The 19,832-nt window shown below is 34.3% G+C and overlaps 2 protein-coding genes across 3 annotated transcripts in view; one reads left to right on the top strand and one right to left on the bottom strand.

Moving 5' to 3' along the window:
* Nucleotides 1–9,734, bottom strand: part of IQCB1 (IQ motif containing B1) — a 40,783-nt gene extending 31,049 nt beyond the window's left edge. The window contains exons 1-5 of one of the 2 annotated variants that reach the window (XM_016136947.2): nt 9,623–9,734; nt 9,012–9,117; nt 4,504–4,620; nt 4,114–4,276; nt 2,083–2,212 (exon numbers count right to left, since the gene is read on the bottom strand). In XM_016136947.2, the coding sequence (XP_015992433.1) occupies nt 2,083–2,212; nt 4,114–4,276; nt 4,504–4,603 (393 nt within the window). In that variant the 5' untranslated portion in view covers nt 4,604–4,620; nt 9,012–9,117; nt 9,623–9,734. The remainder of the gene's footprint in view (nt 1–2,082; nt 2,213–4,113; nt 4,277–4,503; nt 4,621–9,011; nt 9,118–9,622) is intronic. The other variant, XM_016136948.2, reaches the window with a different exon arrangement.
* A 123-nt stretch (nt 9,735–9,857) lies between these two features.
* The window catches only part of EAF2 (ELL associated factor 2), a 30,002-nt gene continuing 20,027 nt past the window's right edge, over nt 9,858–19,832 (top strand). The window contains exons 1-2 of the mRNA XM_036219506.1: nt 9,858–10,049; nt 17,208–17,302. Coding sequence (XP_036075399.1) covers nt 9,950–10,049; nt 17,208–17,302 — 195 coding nt within the window. The 5' untranslated portion in view covers nt 9,858–9,949. The remainder of the gene's footprint in view (nt 10,050–17,207; nt 17,303–19,832) is intronic.

Below are 19,832 nucleotides of genomic sequence, written 5' to 3'. Positions count from 1 at the left end.
AGTCAAGTGGCTCTCTTTTTCTATAGCTGATTTACTTTCTTTAATGTATGTACTAAAGAATTTTTTTATTCCATACAATATCATTTTTTATTTAAAAAAATCTAATACTTCAGTATTAAAATAAGATAGACCCATCATCCTTTCTCACCATTAAAAGTAGGACCACTCTAGATAATTATTCTGAAATCTATAAATGTGCTCCTAGAATGTATTAAAAGCTAAGTATCTCAACATCTGTAAGGCTTTTTTTTTTAAGCATAAAACATACAAATAGGTTTATTAAACCCAACATCAGCAATTTAGTTCCAGCAAAACATCATCCATCACACTGACGTTTTTAATTTGAACTCTAGTAATATTGTAGGTTTGTTTAATATCTGAAAGGCCTTTAGCTAATAAGTATGAAGAATTCTTTACATCTATACAAATACCATAATAAAGAATATGAAAGTATAATGAAAAGTATTAGAGAACTATATAAATGAAAATTATAACTATTATTGCCCTTAATGGGGGAATATTAAATAAAAATGCTCTGAAGAAAACATAAAGCTTTCATACGGTCTAAGCTATTCATGAGATGAAAATCATTTTACAAAGAGAAACAAGTACAGTGAAATCAAGTGATTTGCTTAAGAACACATCCAGAAAAAAGCAGTCAAGTCCAACAAAATTTTCATAGTTCATGCCACTATGAGTTGAATTAAATTAAACCTAGCAAATATGCAAATATTGATTTAGTGCTAGCATCCTTCAAAATGCCAGTGGAGATTCTACAAGTGGAATTTATGACCTACTGCATAGAAAGGATATACTCTACCACTAAGTTATGCCAACAATACTGCTTATACTCAAACCGCTATGCAGTCCATATTGTCTCATTCAATTTGTCATATAATTTTTATTTCTTTTTTTTTTTTAATTAAAAATACATCTGTCTTAGGTTGTCTATAAGAAATACCTAAAGATCTTGTCTATTTTACTAGCCTGGGAGTCTTTCAACTGCAAGATTATGTCTGTTCCTGTTAGACTCAAAGTATCTCAAATAAAACTTTAACATCCCATGGTGACTAAGTTATTTCTCTTCATAATTCACAAAAATTATTAATCTTCTCAATCTCTGATGTAGTAGGCCCAAATGTACGGCCAATAACATTTCCAATACAATGTAGTTTCAGCCTTATAGACTTATCATTCTGTATATATTCTATAACCAAATTGATCTAATTAACATTCACAGAACATTACACACAACTGCAGTTCACATTCGAGAATACAGGGAGTCCCTGCTTTTGCAAGGTACCATGTTAAATGAAACTTGCACATATCAAAACCTTTGAATGGTTTTGATATATGTAAGTTTCAGTTAAGATAGCACTGTCCTTACAAGACAACATTCGCCAAGATAAAACATGTGGAGGGCCATGTAACAAATCTGAAAAAATTGTAAAGGATTAAAATGATAGAGAAAAACAGAATAAGAAATGGAGAACAATAAAACACCAAGAAAATCCTCAAATATTTAGAAATTAAGCAATATAACTTCTGGATTAATTAGAATTCTCAATTCTACATTCTTAATTCCATGGGGCAAAAAAGAAAAAAAGAATATATACAGCATCTGCACAATTCACTCAAGAAATACTTGTTGTATTGAAACGACCCTATATTTAGGGTGAAATATTTTTACTAGGGAAGATCTGAAAGAAAGATCAAATAGAAAGTTCACCTTTATTCTTCTACATTGGAGTTACTGAGAAAAGTCTTGGGCCTAGAGAACAATACTTTCCTCTGCTGTAATTTATGTTGAAGGTATGTTTTAGGAAGATACTAGGAAAATGAATGTATACAGGTGCTGCTCTAAGTTGAATAAGCAGCAGATCCTTCCAAAAGTCATACAGTATGCTTTAGCCAGCACTTTAAAAACTTTAAATATAGAGGTTTTTTGAAAAATGTTTGAATCAACTACTCCAATTGTATTTTCAGCCAAATATTGCACATTTGAAAAATAATATGGAACATCTTATTAAGAATTAAACTGTTCTGGCTACAAAACACAAGACACTAAATAAACACATATACCTTAGCCGCATTGATGAAACATGTTTGCAACTGCCTCCCCAAAATGAGAAAATTTTCTGCAGCTGATGGAAGTAATTCATTGTAAAATTCCTCTGCATCTTCTCCTGGCTCTAAGCCCACACAGCAATGGCTGAAATAAGAGCACAAGTTTGTGACTCAGGTTGTGTTAATTATAAATTTCGACTGCATGCTAAACCTTCTACAGACACTGTACCTTAAAGAGATTTTTTTAGTATCTTTTTCTGGTTTCCAAGCCAGTAAAGAACTTCTGCTGGAAAATTATGTAACAACTTTCTAGAAAAGTATTAAGCCATGCAGACTTTGCCTGTACTTGGAGTCAGGTCACATATGTCCTAAAAACCTATTTGTCAGCCCTTCAGGAAACAAAATACACTTGGCTCACAATAAAGAGAAATGAGGCAAGTTTTCAGTGAATGGGCTACAAAAACTCTAAAAGAAATCCTTGAGAGTCTAATTCATGAACAACAACGTGTGTTAACTGATGCATTTTTAGATATCTAATAGCTGAAAAATACCTGGGTGAGATTAATTTGCAAGGGAGAGATTAGGAAATCAAACATTCTAATTTTGTGCCAATTTTGCTTTCTAATCTACTTTCCAAAAATCTAAAGAGTATCTGACTGCATATTTCTTGCATCGGAAAGGGAAACAGCAAAAACCTAACTTTAGTATGAACACTTTCCATGTGTTCATATATTAAAGGAGAGGTAGTGTAATTAGAGAAACAACTTCATATAAAAGTCATTCCTTGGATATGAAATGAGTATATTTGAGATCTCAATAATAAAAAGTATTTGTGTAAACTATACCAAAGAAAGTCTCCAACCCTAGAATGGTCTCTATGAGTGTTCTCTAATGAGTAAGTACTGCTATTTGAGGCTCTTCCACAAAATGTGCAGACACTGATGACCAAAGGTGACTATATACTGAGTATGCTAAAAACTTAACTGCTTATGTTCAATGTGAGATGTTTTGTTTTGGGGTTTTTTTTGCACATCATCTCCTAAAGTAAATGGACTAATGCTCACATGTACCAGTTTCTCTTTTGTTTGGTTCCTAAAGTTAATTACTTAAGAGTACCTACTTTGATTGAGAACATTAATAAAATTATGATTTTTGTACACTCACAAACATGGGGATTCCACTCGAGAGCTAGCTCAATCAATATTGTCATGAGCTAACATATCTATCTAATTAAAACAAAGAAAGTTTTACTTACTTAAAGAAATAATTAATCTTGAAGATTAAAGTATAAAAAAATATTATGGCTATTTGTTAGCTGTTTTTTCTAACAGTATACCTTGAATCTGTCTTTTATGTAGTAACGAATTAGGAGTACGCAGTTTTAAAAGCTAAGATGCAATTAGTAAAGCACGCTTTCAGTTACTTAACTGGGAAGTGGCTTAGACGCTGAAAACATCTGGTTTTATTGCCTCTTAAAAATTTTTTTGATTTCATTTCTAATATGGTGCTAGATCAGTAAATGCTGCTTCTAAATTTTGATAGGATTTGGATTATCTAATGAACTATACAGTTGAGATAGCTAAATCAATATAAACTGAAAGGAAGTTACTGTATCTTTTCTCCTAAAGGACTTTGCTTATGCCTTTCATTTCAGCACCTATTTCATTCTGCCTTGTATGCTAAATTCACGATTGTGAGTCCATCTCTATTTTAAGTTTTTCCAGTACAGAGTCAGTACCTTTATATCTTCATTTCTTCCTATATTCCTTAGTGAATAAAGAATCTGTTGGCACTTGGAACTCAGTGGTGAGCAAAAGGCATGATTACCATCTTCACAGAGCTTATGGATGAAATTTGAACAGTGAAACATTCATGAATATGTGGTTATGAACAAAACCATATGATATAAAGGAAAAGTACAACATTAACCTACTACAGAAGGTTGCTTATGCTTGTTAGGCAAATCAATAAAAAGAAGCAAATATTGAAAATAAGAATCTACAAATATGTCCCTCAAGAACAAACAGACTTATTGCTTCATTTTACCTTAATATCTGTGTAAGCTGGGAAATTGTAGTCCAACCACCCTGGATTCGAGAACAATCTTGACTGAGGACCAAGAGGCAATACTGAATGAGGTCATAACAATATATATCTTGTTTGACTTTCTTCAACTCTGAGCTTCCTAAAGGTGTGTTGTTTATTATTTCTAAGGCAAAAGGAAATAAAATATACTTATTTTTGCTTAATAAATCCAAGAGCTATCTGTATTTTTATCGGTTGAATTGTAACTAAAAATACATTAAAAAGGAAAAAAAAGTCACTGCTTTATCACGTTAAAATTTCTTTGAACAAAATAGAAACAAATACTAAAACTGGTGTAATTGTTTTGTTAGGTAAACAGTGTTAGCCAATCACAAAAAAAGACTGTCTTACCTTTTAACTTCAATAGTATAACAGGGACATTCTGCTCAGGACTTTTTGCAACTTCAGCTGCTAAAGACAAGATCCTTGGGTCTGTACTTGTTGGCTTCATTTCTCAGATCACCTATACTTTAACCAATCAGGAAAATAAGGATCAATTATATTACCTTAAAATACTCCCTAAATGAAATATAGTTTTAATATAAATGAAAACTTTAGCTTTGCTTGCTTTGTCTAAGAAGTATAGGGTAGACTTTTTTCATTTCTCCCTTATAGGAAACTGGTTTTTCTAACTAGTGTCCCTCTAAAAGAGCTAGAGACTCCTACACCTTACTGTAACAGCTACAGTAGGTATTTATTGGATACACTCTAACAGTCAGGAACTGTGCTTGGGGCTTCACATTCACTGTTTTTAATCTGCACAATAATCCTAGACTAGGAATTAATTTGCTTTTATCATAAAAAAGAGAAAATGAGTGTACATAAAAGAGCCAACAAAGGCCTGAGACTGCTATCCTTTCAAAGGTCTCCTTATAAGGCTGGCCTTTGACTGGTGTCTAGGAACTTGGATTTTAGGAGGTTTCTATCATTCCCTAATAAGAATGGCTCAATGTGCCTAAACTGTTTATAAAAACAATGTGATTTATGCTGAACATCTGCTTTCCTTCCTGAGGTTTGGAATTCTGGTACCTGGTAGCAGAAGATGCCTACACGACCATCCTCCAATAAAGACTCTGGTCAGTAAGTCTCTAGTAAGCTTTCCTGGTAGACAACACATTACTGTTGTCATGGCTCACTGAAGGAGAAATTAAGCATGTTCTATGTGAGTCTAGGAAAGAACTTTTAGAAGTTTGACCTGTGGGCCATTTCTGGATTTCACCCCATGGGCCATTTTTTTTTGTGAGTCTAGGAAAGAACTTTTGGAAGTTTGACCCGTGGGCCATTTCTGGATTTCACCCCATGAGCCATTTTTTTTTTTTTTTTTTTTTTTTGCTGATTTTGCTTTGTATCTTTTCATCACTAGGACAAATCACAGCCCTGAAAATGTCTATATCCTGAGAACTGTGAACCCTCCTAGCAAATCACTGAACCTGTGGTTGGTCTTGGGGATCCTCAACACACAACTCAGAAATATTATATAACAAGAGCTGTTTATAAATAGCTTATTGAATAAAATCAACTATCTTGAAATTTAAAAATATCCACATCCCAATTCAATTTGTTGCTAAAACATTTTATAAAAAGGCATTCAAACTCAAAGACATTAATAAAAGCTAACATATATTAAGTGTTTACTATGAACTAAGCACTGTGCCAAGTGCTTTTATATGCATTACCTTTTTAATCCTCACAATAGGACTATAAGGTAGAATCTGTAACCATCTTTATTTTACAGATAAGAAAAATAAAGATTAAAGAACTTAAACTTGTCACGGTTCCACCAGCACGCGGTGGAGTCAGTATTCAAACCCAGTCGAGTCTGACACCAAAGTCTGTGGTTTTAATTTCAATATTCATAATATTCCCTCCCATGTAAAACAGCAAAAAACACAAAACATATTTCAAAATTACCTACTTCTAACTCACTTTTTTTAGCTATTATTCTTCATAACTGGCCATCCCTTATATTAAAGAGTTAGCCATAATAAAGGCATCCAAAATCATCCCATATTAGGTAAAACACAAATTTAAAAAAAAAAAAAAATGTTTTCTGGAAATATTTTAAAGCAGTCCAAAACAACTTCTGGCACATAGGAATAAAACTTTGCAAGTGTGGATACGGAGTTATCTCATTCTTTCCAACAGCAGCATGATGTTATGCTTCCTTTGTAAGAGTGCATCAAAATACAGTAGTTCCCTGCTTTATCTACAGTTTTGCTTTCCATGGTTTCAGCTATCCATAGTCAATCGTAGTCTAAAAATATTAAATGGAAAATTCCAGAAATAATTGTCCAGTGTCCCATGTTTCCAGCCTATTAGTCATCTAGTAGTCTTCTCAGTGACCACATCGACTACCATGGTTGTGTTCCAATAACTCTTATTTTACTTAATAATGGCCCCAACATGCAAGGTCAGTAAGGTTGACCAATTCAGATATGTCAAAGAGAAGCTGTAAAGTACTTCCTTCAAGTGACAAGTATAGTAGATAGATATTTTAAGAGACCATACTCACATAACTTTTATCACAATAGCTATAATTGTTTTATTAGTTATTGTTAATCTCTTTCTGTGCCTGTCATAAATTAAATTTCATCATAATTATGTATTTATAGGAATAAACATAGCACATATAGGGTTCGGTACTATCTATGATTGCAGGTATCCAATGGAAGTCTTAGAATGTATCTCCCTTGGATCAAGGAAGATTACTGTGTATTTAAACATTTTCTATATTAGAAGTCATTCAGAGTGTATATTATAAGCAAAGCTACAATGACTATCAATGTGCATGTCTTTGTGCATGCATATTAGTACTTTGTTGGATGAATTTTCCTTAAAGTTAGATGGCTGAGTTGCCAGATACATATTTTTAACATTGTGATTAGATGATCTCAAATTTTTCTTCAAAATGTGTGTTCCAAATTATACTTCCACCAACAATGTATGAGGGTACTCATTTGTTATACTTTCACTAGTACATGTTATTGTTTATATTTTTGCCAATCCACTAGATGAAAAATGGTATCATCTTGTTTTAATCTCTATTTGCTTATTACGAAGGCTAGGCACATTTCATGTTCACTGCCATTTCTTTCTAATGAATTTTTATTCATATCCCTCAACAATTTTTCTATTGGTTTGTTTTGTTCTTTTGTAGAAACTTTAAAGAATGTTTTATCGTTTATATTGGTTGTAAGCACTTTCTTCTTGTCTGCCATTTACTTTTCAAAGTTTGATTATGGTGCCTTTACCACAATTTTACAATTTTTATGTAGTCAAGTATGACAATCTTTTCCTCTATGGCTTCTGCCACTGGTGTCATGTTTAGAAAGGTCCTTCCCATCCCAAGAGCTAAAATATGTTCTAATTTTTTTCTAGTCTTTATATAATTTTGTTCTACTTATATCTTCATTTAACTTACAACTTCACATTTTCAATATACATAAAAGCTCTTTTGTGCATGGTGTAAAATAGGAACCTAACTAAATTTTTTAAGTTAGAAGAGATTATAGATTGGTGAAAAAAGAACAGATGCGCATAGCTGTCATAAATTCCTGAAGTTATTAGTCATGAACAGACATAAAAGCAGCAATCTGAAATGGCATTTGGGTATATTTTTGGACTCTATTTAGTTCATTAATTTATTTGTTTATTCCTGGGCTAGTACACTAGTTCATTTTAATATATGTTTGGAGAAAATTCACAGTAGAAGGTAAGCTTCACTAGGTCAAAACAAAGACCACCCTTGATAGTTGCTTTCTTCTCTCAGGTTCACCACCAGGCTAGACTAGTGCCTAGCACATGGTAGGTACTTAATAAAGACATGTTGAAAGAAAAAAATGCACAAATTTTGGCCATTCCAAACCCAATTTCTTGACCCTCTGCTTTTCTCTTTACAAAATGGAAACCTCATATTTCTGGTTGGAAAGCTTTTTTTAGGTAAAATGGGCTTAAAACACTGTTCCTGTCCTCTGGCTAACACAATGAAACATCATCATCATCACCAAACGTATGGAGCACTATTTTAGAGGCAAGCGTCATGAAGAATTTATATAGGACAGATTCTCTGCTAATATTCTTGTTGGGAAGGAAAAGTATACACATATGTACACACACACATACAAATACGTATATGTAAAATAAGTTATATAAAATATGTTAAGTGCCAAGTAGATGGCACCGAAGAATACACACACCACAAAGGTCAGAGGACTGGGCTCCGCTGAACCAGTTCTCTTATTTGTAAACAAAATAGCAATTCTTATCTCCTAGAATAATTCAAGATTTAGAAGAGAAGGCAACCACTAAGGATGGTCCTAAAAAGTTGCATGACAGTAGAATTAAGCCTCGAGAATAATAATTTGGAGAGTTTTTAATATATGTCTTGAATTGCTTTAAATGCTTTCACATATTAACTCATCTCTCTCAACAACTCTATGGTATAAACAGTATTATTCCCTCCTCACCCTCAATTTTAAAAATGAGCATACTTAACTTTGGTATGCACGAAGTCACACTGAAAAGTATGAAGCTGGGGTTCAAACCCAAAGAGTCTGGCTCCAGAATTTGAATTCTTGATTACCACACAAAACAGTCTTAGTATGCCTTAAAAGGGCTGAATTTAGACAAGCAGATAGGCTGAGGGAGACACATTCATCTACCTAACTGGAACAACAAATTGACAAGTTTGCCTAAGGTAGAAGTAAGGGAACAGAGTCTGATAACATAATTATCCTGAAAAACCACCACCTGCTATAGTAACCACTTATAAACTTCCTTTTGGATGCTTGTTTTCTAATACAACACTTCTCTAATCTTTACCATTAAAGCTGATGACTTTTTGACAGAAAAAAAATTACCTTTCAATTATTAATGCTATTACCCGGTCGGCAGAGCACGAACTCTGGCCTTGATCCTTTGGTAATATGGTGGTCTTGGCTGTGCCGTTACTGCCTCCACGGATCACTATAAAATGAATAAAAGACGACGACACAATGCAATCTAGCTGCAACTGATCCTAAACATCTGCAGTTCAGAACTCCGAATCTTTCCCCTACCCCCACTATCCCCGCCCCAGCCCTACCCCGCCTCCCTCCACGTGCCGGCCATAAGAGCACCTGGAACTTCCTCTGAAACAAGTCAAAAAACGATTGCCTAGGTAACGGCGTCGCCTTCCAGTCAGGCCCAAGGGCAGAGGCTCAGAGGCCCGCGGGCTTCTTTACTCCGGATTCTAGACCCAGCTTGGGCACTACCAGGCCTTGGGCCAGACACCAGGCCTAGTGCCGAGTCTGCCCGCCCCCTCCCCGGCCCTCAGTTTTCATACTAGATTTCTACAGAAAGGCGTGGAACAGGATAATTCTCTTGTTAAGCACTCCTACATTCCGGGGCACTTGGCCCAGGAGTCTGGGCTCCTGACCTTTTGATATAGCCGGTCCCTCTCCTTCCCCAGCCACAACCTCGGGTCCGTTACCTCATCCTCACTTCGCGTTCCTCCACCAAAGAACTCCGATCCCACTGCGCACCTCAGCTGCGCGGCGTTCCCCGGGAGGCGTGCGTCGTAACGCGGGAAGGGGCCTGAAGGCGGGACCAGGATCCTTGGAGCCAAGGGGGCGGGGCGCTCTTCGCCAGGCAGCCAATCAGTAGGCGAGAGGCGCCTGGTGGGGACGCGCGCGTTGGGCGCGGGGCGGAGTCTGTGGTGGCAGCGCTGTGGCTGCAAATGCAGCTGCTTCAGGCTGAGGTGGCAGAAGGTGGGTAGCGGTGGAGGCGGAGGCGGAGGCGAAGTCGGAGACGAAGGATCATGATGAATGGACCTTGGCACATCGGCAGTCGTGAGCGGGTTCTTAAGTTAGGCGAGAGTTTTGAGAAACATCCGCTCTGCGCCTTCCACACTGTGCGCTGTGAGTGAAAAACATTCCGGGAGAAAAAGGGGAGCTCTGGGTATGGGGGTGCGGAGGCACAGACATCTCCGAGGTAGTTCCCATAGACCTCCACTTATTCCGCTGGAGAATGGGGTGCCCAGCGCAATCTTCTTCTCTGCCTGGAGCCCTAGGGTCGGTGGAAGAATCAGGAGTCGAGCAGGTGTGGGTAAACCCTGGGCAGAGAGATTTAAGTGAAACCAGCAGGCAGAAAGGGAAACTTTGTGGAGGTCTGCAGTGGTGACTGTGGAGATAGACGTGACTGGTGGCTGATGCAGTGATGGCAAGGAAAATAGTAAAGTGACAAATGGAAAAGAGCAAAGGACCGAGCTGTAGTGGTAAGGAAATGCCTTGAAGCTGGTGGGGGAAATAGTCTATCTTTTCTTCACTTTTTCTCTCTCTTACTGACGAGGATTCTTATTTAGCGTGTTCCTGGGGAGAAATTCGGAACCATTCCAAAAATCTGTATCTCTTTTGGACCACTGATTTCATTCAGTCAGTTATCAAATACTGATTATCAAAGTGTTGGAAAGTGTTATTAATTTCTTTATTGGAAGACATTTACCTCAGTATGATTTCTCTATTATCCTTTTGGTTGTTCTCTGGAACTGGTTTTGATGTTATTCTCTTTTATGTTGTTGAGGTAGAAAAGGGAGCTTTTGTTTTAATAGAATGGTGTAAACTACAGGAAGGAAAATATAGCATATTATGATTTGGTATGTAAAACATTCATTCTTTGCATAATAGCTCTCAGAGAATTATAGAGCGGAAAGGAAACTTTGAGATCATTGAATCATAACCTTTTATTTTTCTGAAGCAAAAATTGTAAAGTAGGTGTTTTTTCACTTCCTTTCTCCAGCCCTGCCCTTCCTTAGTGTCTCATCATTCCACCTTTCTCAGTCTTTCTATCCTTAGACTATCCAGAGACCTTTATAGTTTTTACTCTGAAGTGTTCCATGCTGCAGTTAAAACTTACATTTCCCAAAAGTTTACTTAAGTTGTAAATAATCTAATTATAGTAACTCAGAGTAAAAGTATGAAGAACCAATGGGTTTCTAACTCTCCAAGGATATATTTACATTTTATAAAAGGTTTTATTAAGCATAATTAATATCCAATTAATATCCAGTTGATGCAAGAAACAGGGGAAATATTTACAAACAGATCTTGAAGAGTGTCGCTTAATTATTCTCTATACTGTGTCGTCCAAAGCGCTCCACAGTGAGACAACTAGTGCTCTCTGTACAGTTTCTTTCCTTCTCCAGTCCTATTTTACAAAAGTATGTTATAGTCTTATCTGGTTTCTCCATGCCTTTCTCTCAAATAGTATCTCCTCTCTTCTTTCCTCTTTTTCTCATGTATGTAGTAGTCTTAATTTTTCAAATTACAAGGTTTAAGATTACAAAAATTTGCTCAAGAATGTATTTTCATATAACTTTTGTGTACTCTTTAAGGGCGTGAACCCCAAATTAATAAAATAGCCTTTGAAAAGCACTTTGCACGTGCTTCAGAGCCTTTCATTTATAAAAGTTCTAAAAATGCTGGAATTGTGTCGTCAGAGTCTGAGAATCAATGATCCAGTTACAAGGATGAAAATAAGCAAAAATAAAACAACAATAACAACCACAATAAACTCAGATTTTGAATTCATTCTTAGTCCTATGGAAGACATTAGAAGGGTTTTCAGTCTTAGTTTTTTTCTTGTTGAAGGTGGCAGATTTTTAGATTTATTTAAATAAAACCAGTCATTGTTCTTGCAGATAGATTCATTTCTCAGATGATACTCTTAAGGACTCAGAGTTAGGGAAGGAAACTATACAATAGGAGATCTGACTTTTCATACAGAGCAGGCAAATCTAATTTATAATAAATTCTCAAGTCAATGTACTCTGGGATAAAGTAACATTTTCTTTATTAAAGGGGTAATTATGCCTGTTCAGTGTGCTGAGGCTTTGGAAAAACCTGTATGTGAATTCTGGAGAGCACCACATGTATATGTAATGTAACTTTGGGAACATTCTCTAAGCTCTCAGTCTGTTTTTTAAATATATGAAATGATAATAATATCTAAATTTAAGATGCGAACGGTAATAATATCTAAATTTCAGAGTTTTTTAAGGGTTAAATAAGATAACATAAAGAATTTAGCACATTATTTTGCTGCATGGTAGAGAATAAACAGTAGTCACCATTATTCTTGAAGGGTTAGTTATGTGTGTATTAGGAGTGCCAATGAGTGTAATTTACTTAGACTTTCAAAAGCATTTATCAGGGCTTGGCAATAAAACCTATCAAAAAAATAGTCTGGCATATGGTAGGAAAACATGGGATGTTTTATAAATGATAAGCTAAATTGTTAGTCACAGATGCCTCACTGAGTAGAAGAATTTAAGTAACAGGACCCACTAGAATAAATTTTGGATTTGGGCTAGTACTAGTTTTACAATGTACATCCAGATAAGGGAATAAACAGTGAAATGTCTAATTAATAAATAATATCACTTTTTGCTGTCACAAATGATGAGCTCATGGGGTATTGACTGCAGGGAGATTGTCTGAGGTGTCAAGTGAAGCCACTACCAAAAAAGTGGTTGTTAAGCTTTGATGTGAGAAAATATTAGAATGTACACTAGTGAAAAATATAATTAAAATTATATTTATGATCTCTGATCAGTGCAATATATTGGAAAGGGTGTAGGTTTTGGAGTTAGTTGAATTATACCAGAAAGTATATTTGTTACCGTAATTGTGGATTCTTTAATGCAAATATAGAGATTATTGATGATATAGGCAAAATAGTCAGAAAGGTGATCAACATTGACAGAAAAAGTATTAAGTGCAAAATAATAAAATGTTTGTCTTCTCTTTATGTAATATAAGTATAAGTAATTGTAAACGTGAAGAAAATAACATAGATGAGGGAAATCCAGAGAAAATAGATAAATGGTAAAATTAATGGTGAGGTTTCCAAACCACGGAGAACTGAAGGAAATAAACTATTTAGTCAGGAATCATAGCAACTTAGAAAAGAATGCATTTGACATTTGGAAGCATATGGAAGCCATGAAATTGAGATTATTCAACAAATTATATAATTCTAGAACTGTACTTAACTCCTTGAAACCGAAAACTTGTATGCTTTAAGAAAACTTGTTTAAATAAATAAAAGACAGCACTACTTAAGATAACAAGTAATAAAAAGAATTGTTAATTCTAACAGTAGAATAATTAGAAATGTAAATAGGCTCAGAATAGTTTTGATAGACTTATTGATTACAAATTCATGCTTATCATGAAGTAAAGCTACAGATACTTTGAGTGCATTTCTGTTTTTTTAGTTGTCTCATATACTATAGGCATCTATGTATAAGCTTCAGAGATTTGTGAATCCCTTGAAAATATACAGCATTTGATATGTATGTTCATATATGCATTTTTCTGTGGAAAGGATCTGTACCTGGTCTGTAATTTTCATCAAATTTCCATAGGAACTTATGACTATCCTTCGTCTCCTAACACCATCCTCCCAACAAAAACACATATACACAGAAGTTCAGAACTGTAAGTATAAGGTAAAGAGGCTAATAATATGAGCAGATAGAGTATGTGGCTTGAATTCCTGACTTCATCTTTTACTGGCTTCATTACAGAGGAGTTCCCCTTTGGTAAAAATATGGATGAGAATATTCAATTCGAAAACTTTTTGTGAAGATCAAAAGTGATTATTTATAAAGAAAAATAATCACTTTTTAAACACTAAAACGGAGGCTAGAGATTAACAGCCTATTAGCTAAATTTGACTTTAGAGATGCTTTGACCTGCACGATTAACTATTTACAACTAATATGAATCAATTGTAAGTACCTAAAAATCAAAATCTTTTATACAAAAATCTGGATTGCCAGCTTCTTTTTAAAAAGTCAGAAGGTCACCCAGCAACACTAAGCCCATACTCCTTTTGGCAGCAGTCGGCTAGAACCAAGTAGTGGTTGTCCTCTCGAGACTGGGCTTATTCCTTCTTAGGGTCACTATAGTTCCCTCTGGTCTGCTTCACTGCTTTGGGTTACCTGTCTGACTTCAGAGCATTACTCAGCTATAGGACAATACTTCCCGATATTATCCTTTGTGTCACTGTGAGAAAAACATGGGAGATCAGAGGGCCATAGTTTTACTTTAGAATGTCATTTCTAATGTTTTACATATTTATTACAGAGAATTCTTTTGTCAGATATTAAATAATGAGTGTCCTCTATGAGAAAAAAAGTGTGCCAGTGAAAAGTAGAAAAGGAATATGGCAATATCTACCCTAAATAAATGATAGTCTTAAAGTAGAGATGAATCTGATCCTCAGGAAACAATTAGAAAAGAAGCGTTTTACACATAATTTGACTTAATAAGTTTATACTTAAGTAGCTTTGGAGGTGGTTCAGAGAAGGGTTAACAATATGAACCAGAATCAATTACAAAGGTCTCTTCCATACCCATAATATTAAAGGCATTGTGCTAGGAGCCACAATTCTGGAGGAATTAAGGTACGAGGCATTGCGCTTTAAAAAATTACAGTCCAATAGGACATTTCTACAAAGAGTTAAATAATTTCAGAGAATGTATGTTAGGTTTTGATGAGTGGCATGGTAAATGCTATAGAGTGGATAAGAAATTGTGATTTTGGGATTCAAATTCTAAGCAAAAGCTCAGAGAAAAGCTGAAGAGCAAGGTTGAGGTACTTTGATAGTTTAGCCTTTTGTCGATTGAAAAACTAGTTTGTCTTCCCCAAGAATGGAAGGATATGGCTCTGAAAGATAGTATGAAAGAAGACATAGTGATTAGATGTGAGTAATGAAGAAGGTTGAGGAATATTTAGAGGAATCCTTACACTGATGAGCAGAACCCTGAAAGATAGTTGAAAATAGAAAGTTGAAGACATTTTAACACTAATTAGTTATTGTGGGCACTTACATAGCCCATGATGATAACTTATTTGTATTAAAATATTTTAAGTCGCAGTTACTTCATTTCTGTTGTATACATCCTTATAAAATGACTTTGGTTCTTACTTTAGAGTCACAAATGATATTTACTAGCTAATACTGAAGTTATTTTCTTTCCCCATTGATGTTGATATCAATTAGACTGATGTCAGATGTTGATGGCTAACCTCTCATCTTTTTATTCTAGCTGGATTTTGTGATTCTTTCTTCTAGTTTTAGCAGATATTAATAGCATGATCCTGAGCAAGAGGATTAATTTCTTACACCCTCACTTCCTTTATCTGTAAGATAGGGATATTCACTACTTTCCAGGATTGTTGTGAAGCTTTGAGGTGAAAGTGATTAGGAAAAAAGTTTTTAATGAACTATTAGCATGTAAGTTATGGCTGTTATTGTTATTTTTTTTTATGTCTTAGTTCATTCTCTTGGATTTTTCTGTCTTCTACTTTATATTTTCTCTTTATTTCTGTGATACTCAAAGCTCAGTTTAGATTTTTTCCCTTTAATATCACTGTCTTTTCATCAATTGATATTAACACTTATTTCCCTAAGTCTAAAACCTCTTTCAATCATCTAAATCTTAATTATCCGTTATCTTTCTCATTACCTTGCTACTACTAACAGCTTCCCCAATTTATTCTCAGTCTAATCTTTATCCTCAGTTATACTACCTAAGGATACATTGTAAATCAAACTCTTTCATATTTTTCATATTGTTTGTTAATTTTTAATCCATTTTTTAATATCTAGGAATAAGCATTAAGATTTGAAGAGATGGTTATTGCATGTATTCAGTTTTGAATTAAAGTAGCATGAAGAATAAACCATATTATAAAGAAAACTTTGTGTGAATTGGTTATATTTATATGTGAGAAATGGGAATGGATTTCATTTATTTTCCTAGAGTTGCTATAAGAATTAAATATGAAATATTAAATAAGCTGCCTGGCACATAGTAAGTTTTTCCATAAATGGTTACTATTATAATTGTCATTGTGAAGCAAGGCTAGCCTTTGTTTATTGACAGAGTGATGATTTGATGAGCACTGGAAGATTCTCTTTTCCTAAGATCTGCCCATTGTGGTCCCTTAATATTCACTAATAAATATTTATTACTTTGGATTTAGACTTTTGCCTTTGAGGCTCCCCTGTTAATATTGAGGTAAATCTCTTGGGGTTTAGGGTAACTGGGAGGGTCCCCTCAGGGGCCGATAATGTTCTATTTCTTAATCTGGTTGCTGATTATAATTAGAATTATGATTTATGTTCTATTTTGCATATGTGCTATATTTCAATATAGAGCCAACCTAGAAAAATAGATATAGCCCAAGGAATTCTATATCAGAATTATCAGTCATCGATATATATTGATGTGAATTATTTTTAAGTAGCTTTCATTTCTTAGAGGTTTTTAAGCTTGTTCAGCATGTGAAATATATCAGCACCCTAAATTCTTTCTATGTGACATGTTTTAATGATGTCATTTGAATTATGTGATTTAACTCAAAATAAAAACTATTTTAAGTTCTTCTGAAGTGGCACATTTTGTTAAATTTATACATCCTTTAATGGTGTACATATCCATGAAAAACTCAAGCTGTTAAATAAATAAGATTGCTTTTTGTTAAATTTTTTGCCATGTATGCATTCATTTTGTATTCTGTTAGGACAGCACACAAGTGGTAGTAAGCACCCAAGGTGACTTGAAAAAATTTACAGGAGAAAAAGACTGAAAATTGAAAGCATTCTATTGATATCAGTTTTTAACAATTGTGAAAATACTGACATTATCCTAAACCCCAAGAGATTTACCTCAATATTAACAGGGGAGCCCCAAAGGCAAAAGTCTAAATCCAATGGAACATCTTAGTCTTGTTCATCTTGATTTAAACAGGATTCCAGGGGGCATGGTTTGAGGAATACTGTTTTATAGAGTATAGCTATTTTCTTTTCTCAGAATATTATACATATAGAGGTAAACTGGATTGTGTTTTGTGTGTTTATTTGTAATATAAAGATTCTTCTAAACCATTTCAATTTCTGGTTGTCGAAAAATTATTTATCACTCTAAAACATACTAGTATTTTTGATATCCAGGTATTCAGGTGTTGTTGCATTTTATAAAAATATGTATCTGTGTTTTTTTTAGATGACTTCAAACCTGCTTCGGTTGACACTTCTTGTGAAGGAGAGCTTGAGGTCGGCAAAGGTGAACAGGTGACAATAACGCTGCCAAATATAGAAGTGAGTATTTCTATATCTTTAGACTAAAGGAATATTTTTGTAAGATTTCCTCTCAATTTAAATGAAAATAATTGCACAATCAATGTAGCGATAGTCAGTTAAAATAATTAATAAACACAGCAAAGCAAAAAAATATTATTTCAGGTAAAACAGTCTTAGAATCTTTAATCTATTTGAGAAGTTTCAAGAACTATCATATCAAATGGTTTGAAACAATTGAAAGCCTAAACAAGTATTTATTAAATTACTTTATGAGACAGATTTTGTATTTCGAACTGGGAACAATAACGTAACTCCTGCCTTCTACTCTAACCTGTAATAACAGACAGACATGTAAACATCTAAAGCTATAAGTTAGAGCATGTACAAAATTCTGTGCAAGCACATAAGTTGGAATCAAATACTCTGCCTTGTGGAATCTTGAAAGGCTTCCAAAGCAGATGCTATTTGAGTTGAGCCTTGAAGGAGAAGTAGAATTCCATCAGTAGAAAGGGAGTAGAATAATCTAGGCAGAAGAAACAGTATGTGAAAGACTAATGGAGATAGAACAAGAAGTTATTGGAATAAATGATTTAATATAGTAAATTACAGATTAGTGAAAAATGATTGATAGGAATAGAAACTGGAAAGACAGGTTGGGATCAGATTGTGAAGAATCTTTTGTAGAAATTCGACTTTATGTCCTAAGTATTGGAGAACCATTAAAGATTTTTAAGCAGAGAGCTAACATGAATAGATTTGTGCTTTTGGAGTGATTTTATCAAAAATTTAGGGAATGGGTTTGAAAAGAAAGAGACTAAAGTCAGGGAAACCTTAACCAAAAGTTTTAAGTTTTGTTCATTTTCTAAATTTCTAGATGTATCCAAATAACATCAAATACTATTTACATAAATATACAGGTTCTTTGTTGTATGCTCTAGTTTTCTCAGGCCTTGAGTTAGAAATTTCTTAGCATTCAACTTGTTTTATTCATTTATACTGACTTAATCGATTCTCAGAGAAAACCTAGACTTTAACATATAAAGAAAACACTGGATTTCCTGAGATTATTTTTCTTTGCTATATTTAATTTTTGTAATAGAAATGGTTTTGTGCTAGTTCATCCACATTCTTTTGTGTATAAACTTCTGAGATGGCTTGTCATGGTTACCATTCACCATGTGTTTGGTTATAGTCTCAATTGAAATACCTCTTAAAGTAATGACAACTGTAGGAAGAAATTTTTAAGCATTTAAATTGTAAATTTCTGAAACAGTGAGAAATCATTTGGGAAAAAGTAACTCCCTCCCCACCTAGCCCATCCAGAGATATGTTCAAAAAGAATATGCCTCAGTTTGTATGTGCATACGTGCATGCGTGTGTGCATGTGTGTGTGTGTGTGTGTGTAAATGTGCATGAGAAAGAAAGAGGGGAAGAGACAAATGAACAGGCAGACCATATGTACATGTACCTTCTGAGTAATATGTCCCGTGCTAGGTAACTATTGGGAATACAGAGGTAGATTAGACATGGTCAATGTCCTAAAAAAGATGCCATTTAAAAAGGAAGACAGGAAATAATGGATTAAAATAGAGAAATGTAAGGTTTATCATAAAGATATATACAGATTATTATGAGAGTACAAAAGAGAGGTAACTCAGCCAGGGGAGGGAGAGGAGATATCAGGATACCCTGTTTAAAAATGAGTTGAAGTTGTACAGGTGAAAGAAAGTGAGGACATTTTAAGCAGAGAAAAGAAAAAGACATAGGCTAAAACAAAGCAACGAGAGTCTTACATTTGAAGAACTACAAATAAGCCACTATTGCTAGGTCAGAGGGGGTGCATATGGGGCCACAGTAGGAGCTGGAAAGGTATTTAGGGATCAGATAATAAAGAACCTAATGTGTGATGCAAAAGTATTTGAACTCTATCCTGTAATTCTTTTAGACAACTAGAGTTGTTAAATTTATCAAATTTTTTTTTCTCCTGGGCATATAGTCCTTAAACAACTGTGAATAAGAATAGAAATTAAAATCTCAAATAAACTTTGGATTTTCTCTCTTTATTAAAGAAATTTTTCCAACAAGTAGGAAGTTTATATTTCTTCAGAGTTCTTGATTTTGTGGGTAGTTTGTAGAAATGTAATGATTATTAGTTTGAGGCATTTAGATTTTTCTGTTTTTCTTTGTGAACTTGCTTTCATCATTCTGGTAAAAATGCCTAGAAACTTGGATTCATCCCATAAAGTGGAACTTTATTACACTATACTTTTAAGAAGGTTCAGACAGTTCTTCAATAAAGTATATTTTCTAATTCTCATTCTTCTAGGGTATTTTTTTGGTAGTACCAATTAGAAGAACCAAACAAAAATAAAGACAGGCTGGTTAATTTTGGGCATTACAAATCTGTCTTCTTTACAAACAATTCTCTGTGGTTGACTGATATAAATTTCAAAATGATGAATTCTAAAAGGAAAAGACTTATTTGACTGTTATAATTTGTCATTGGTACAGTCCACGTTTGGCATATTTTTAGTGCTGACTATCTTAT

This window comes from Rousettus aegyptiacus, unplaced genomic scaffold, assembly GCF_014176215.1.
Source record: "Rousettus aegyptiacus isolate mRouAeg1 unplaced genomic scaffold, mRouAeg1.p scaffold_m13_p_4, whole genome shotgun sequence".
NCBI classification, from domain to species: Eukaryota; Metazoa; Chordata; class Mammalia; order Chiroptera; family Pteropodidae; genus Rousettus; species Rousettus aegyptiacus.
Note: the sequence above shows the minus strand (reverse complement) of the source record. Positions and strands in the feature narration are given on the sequence as shown.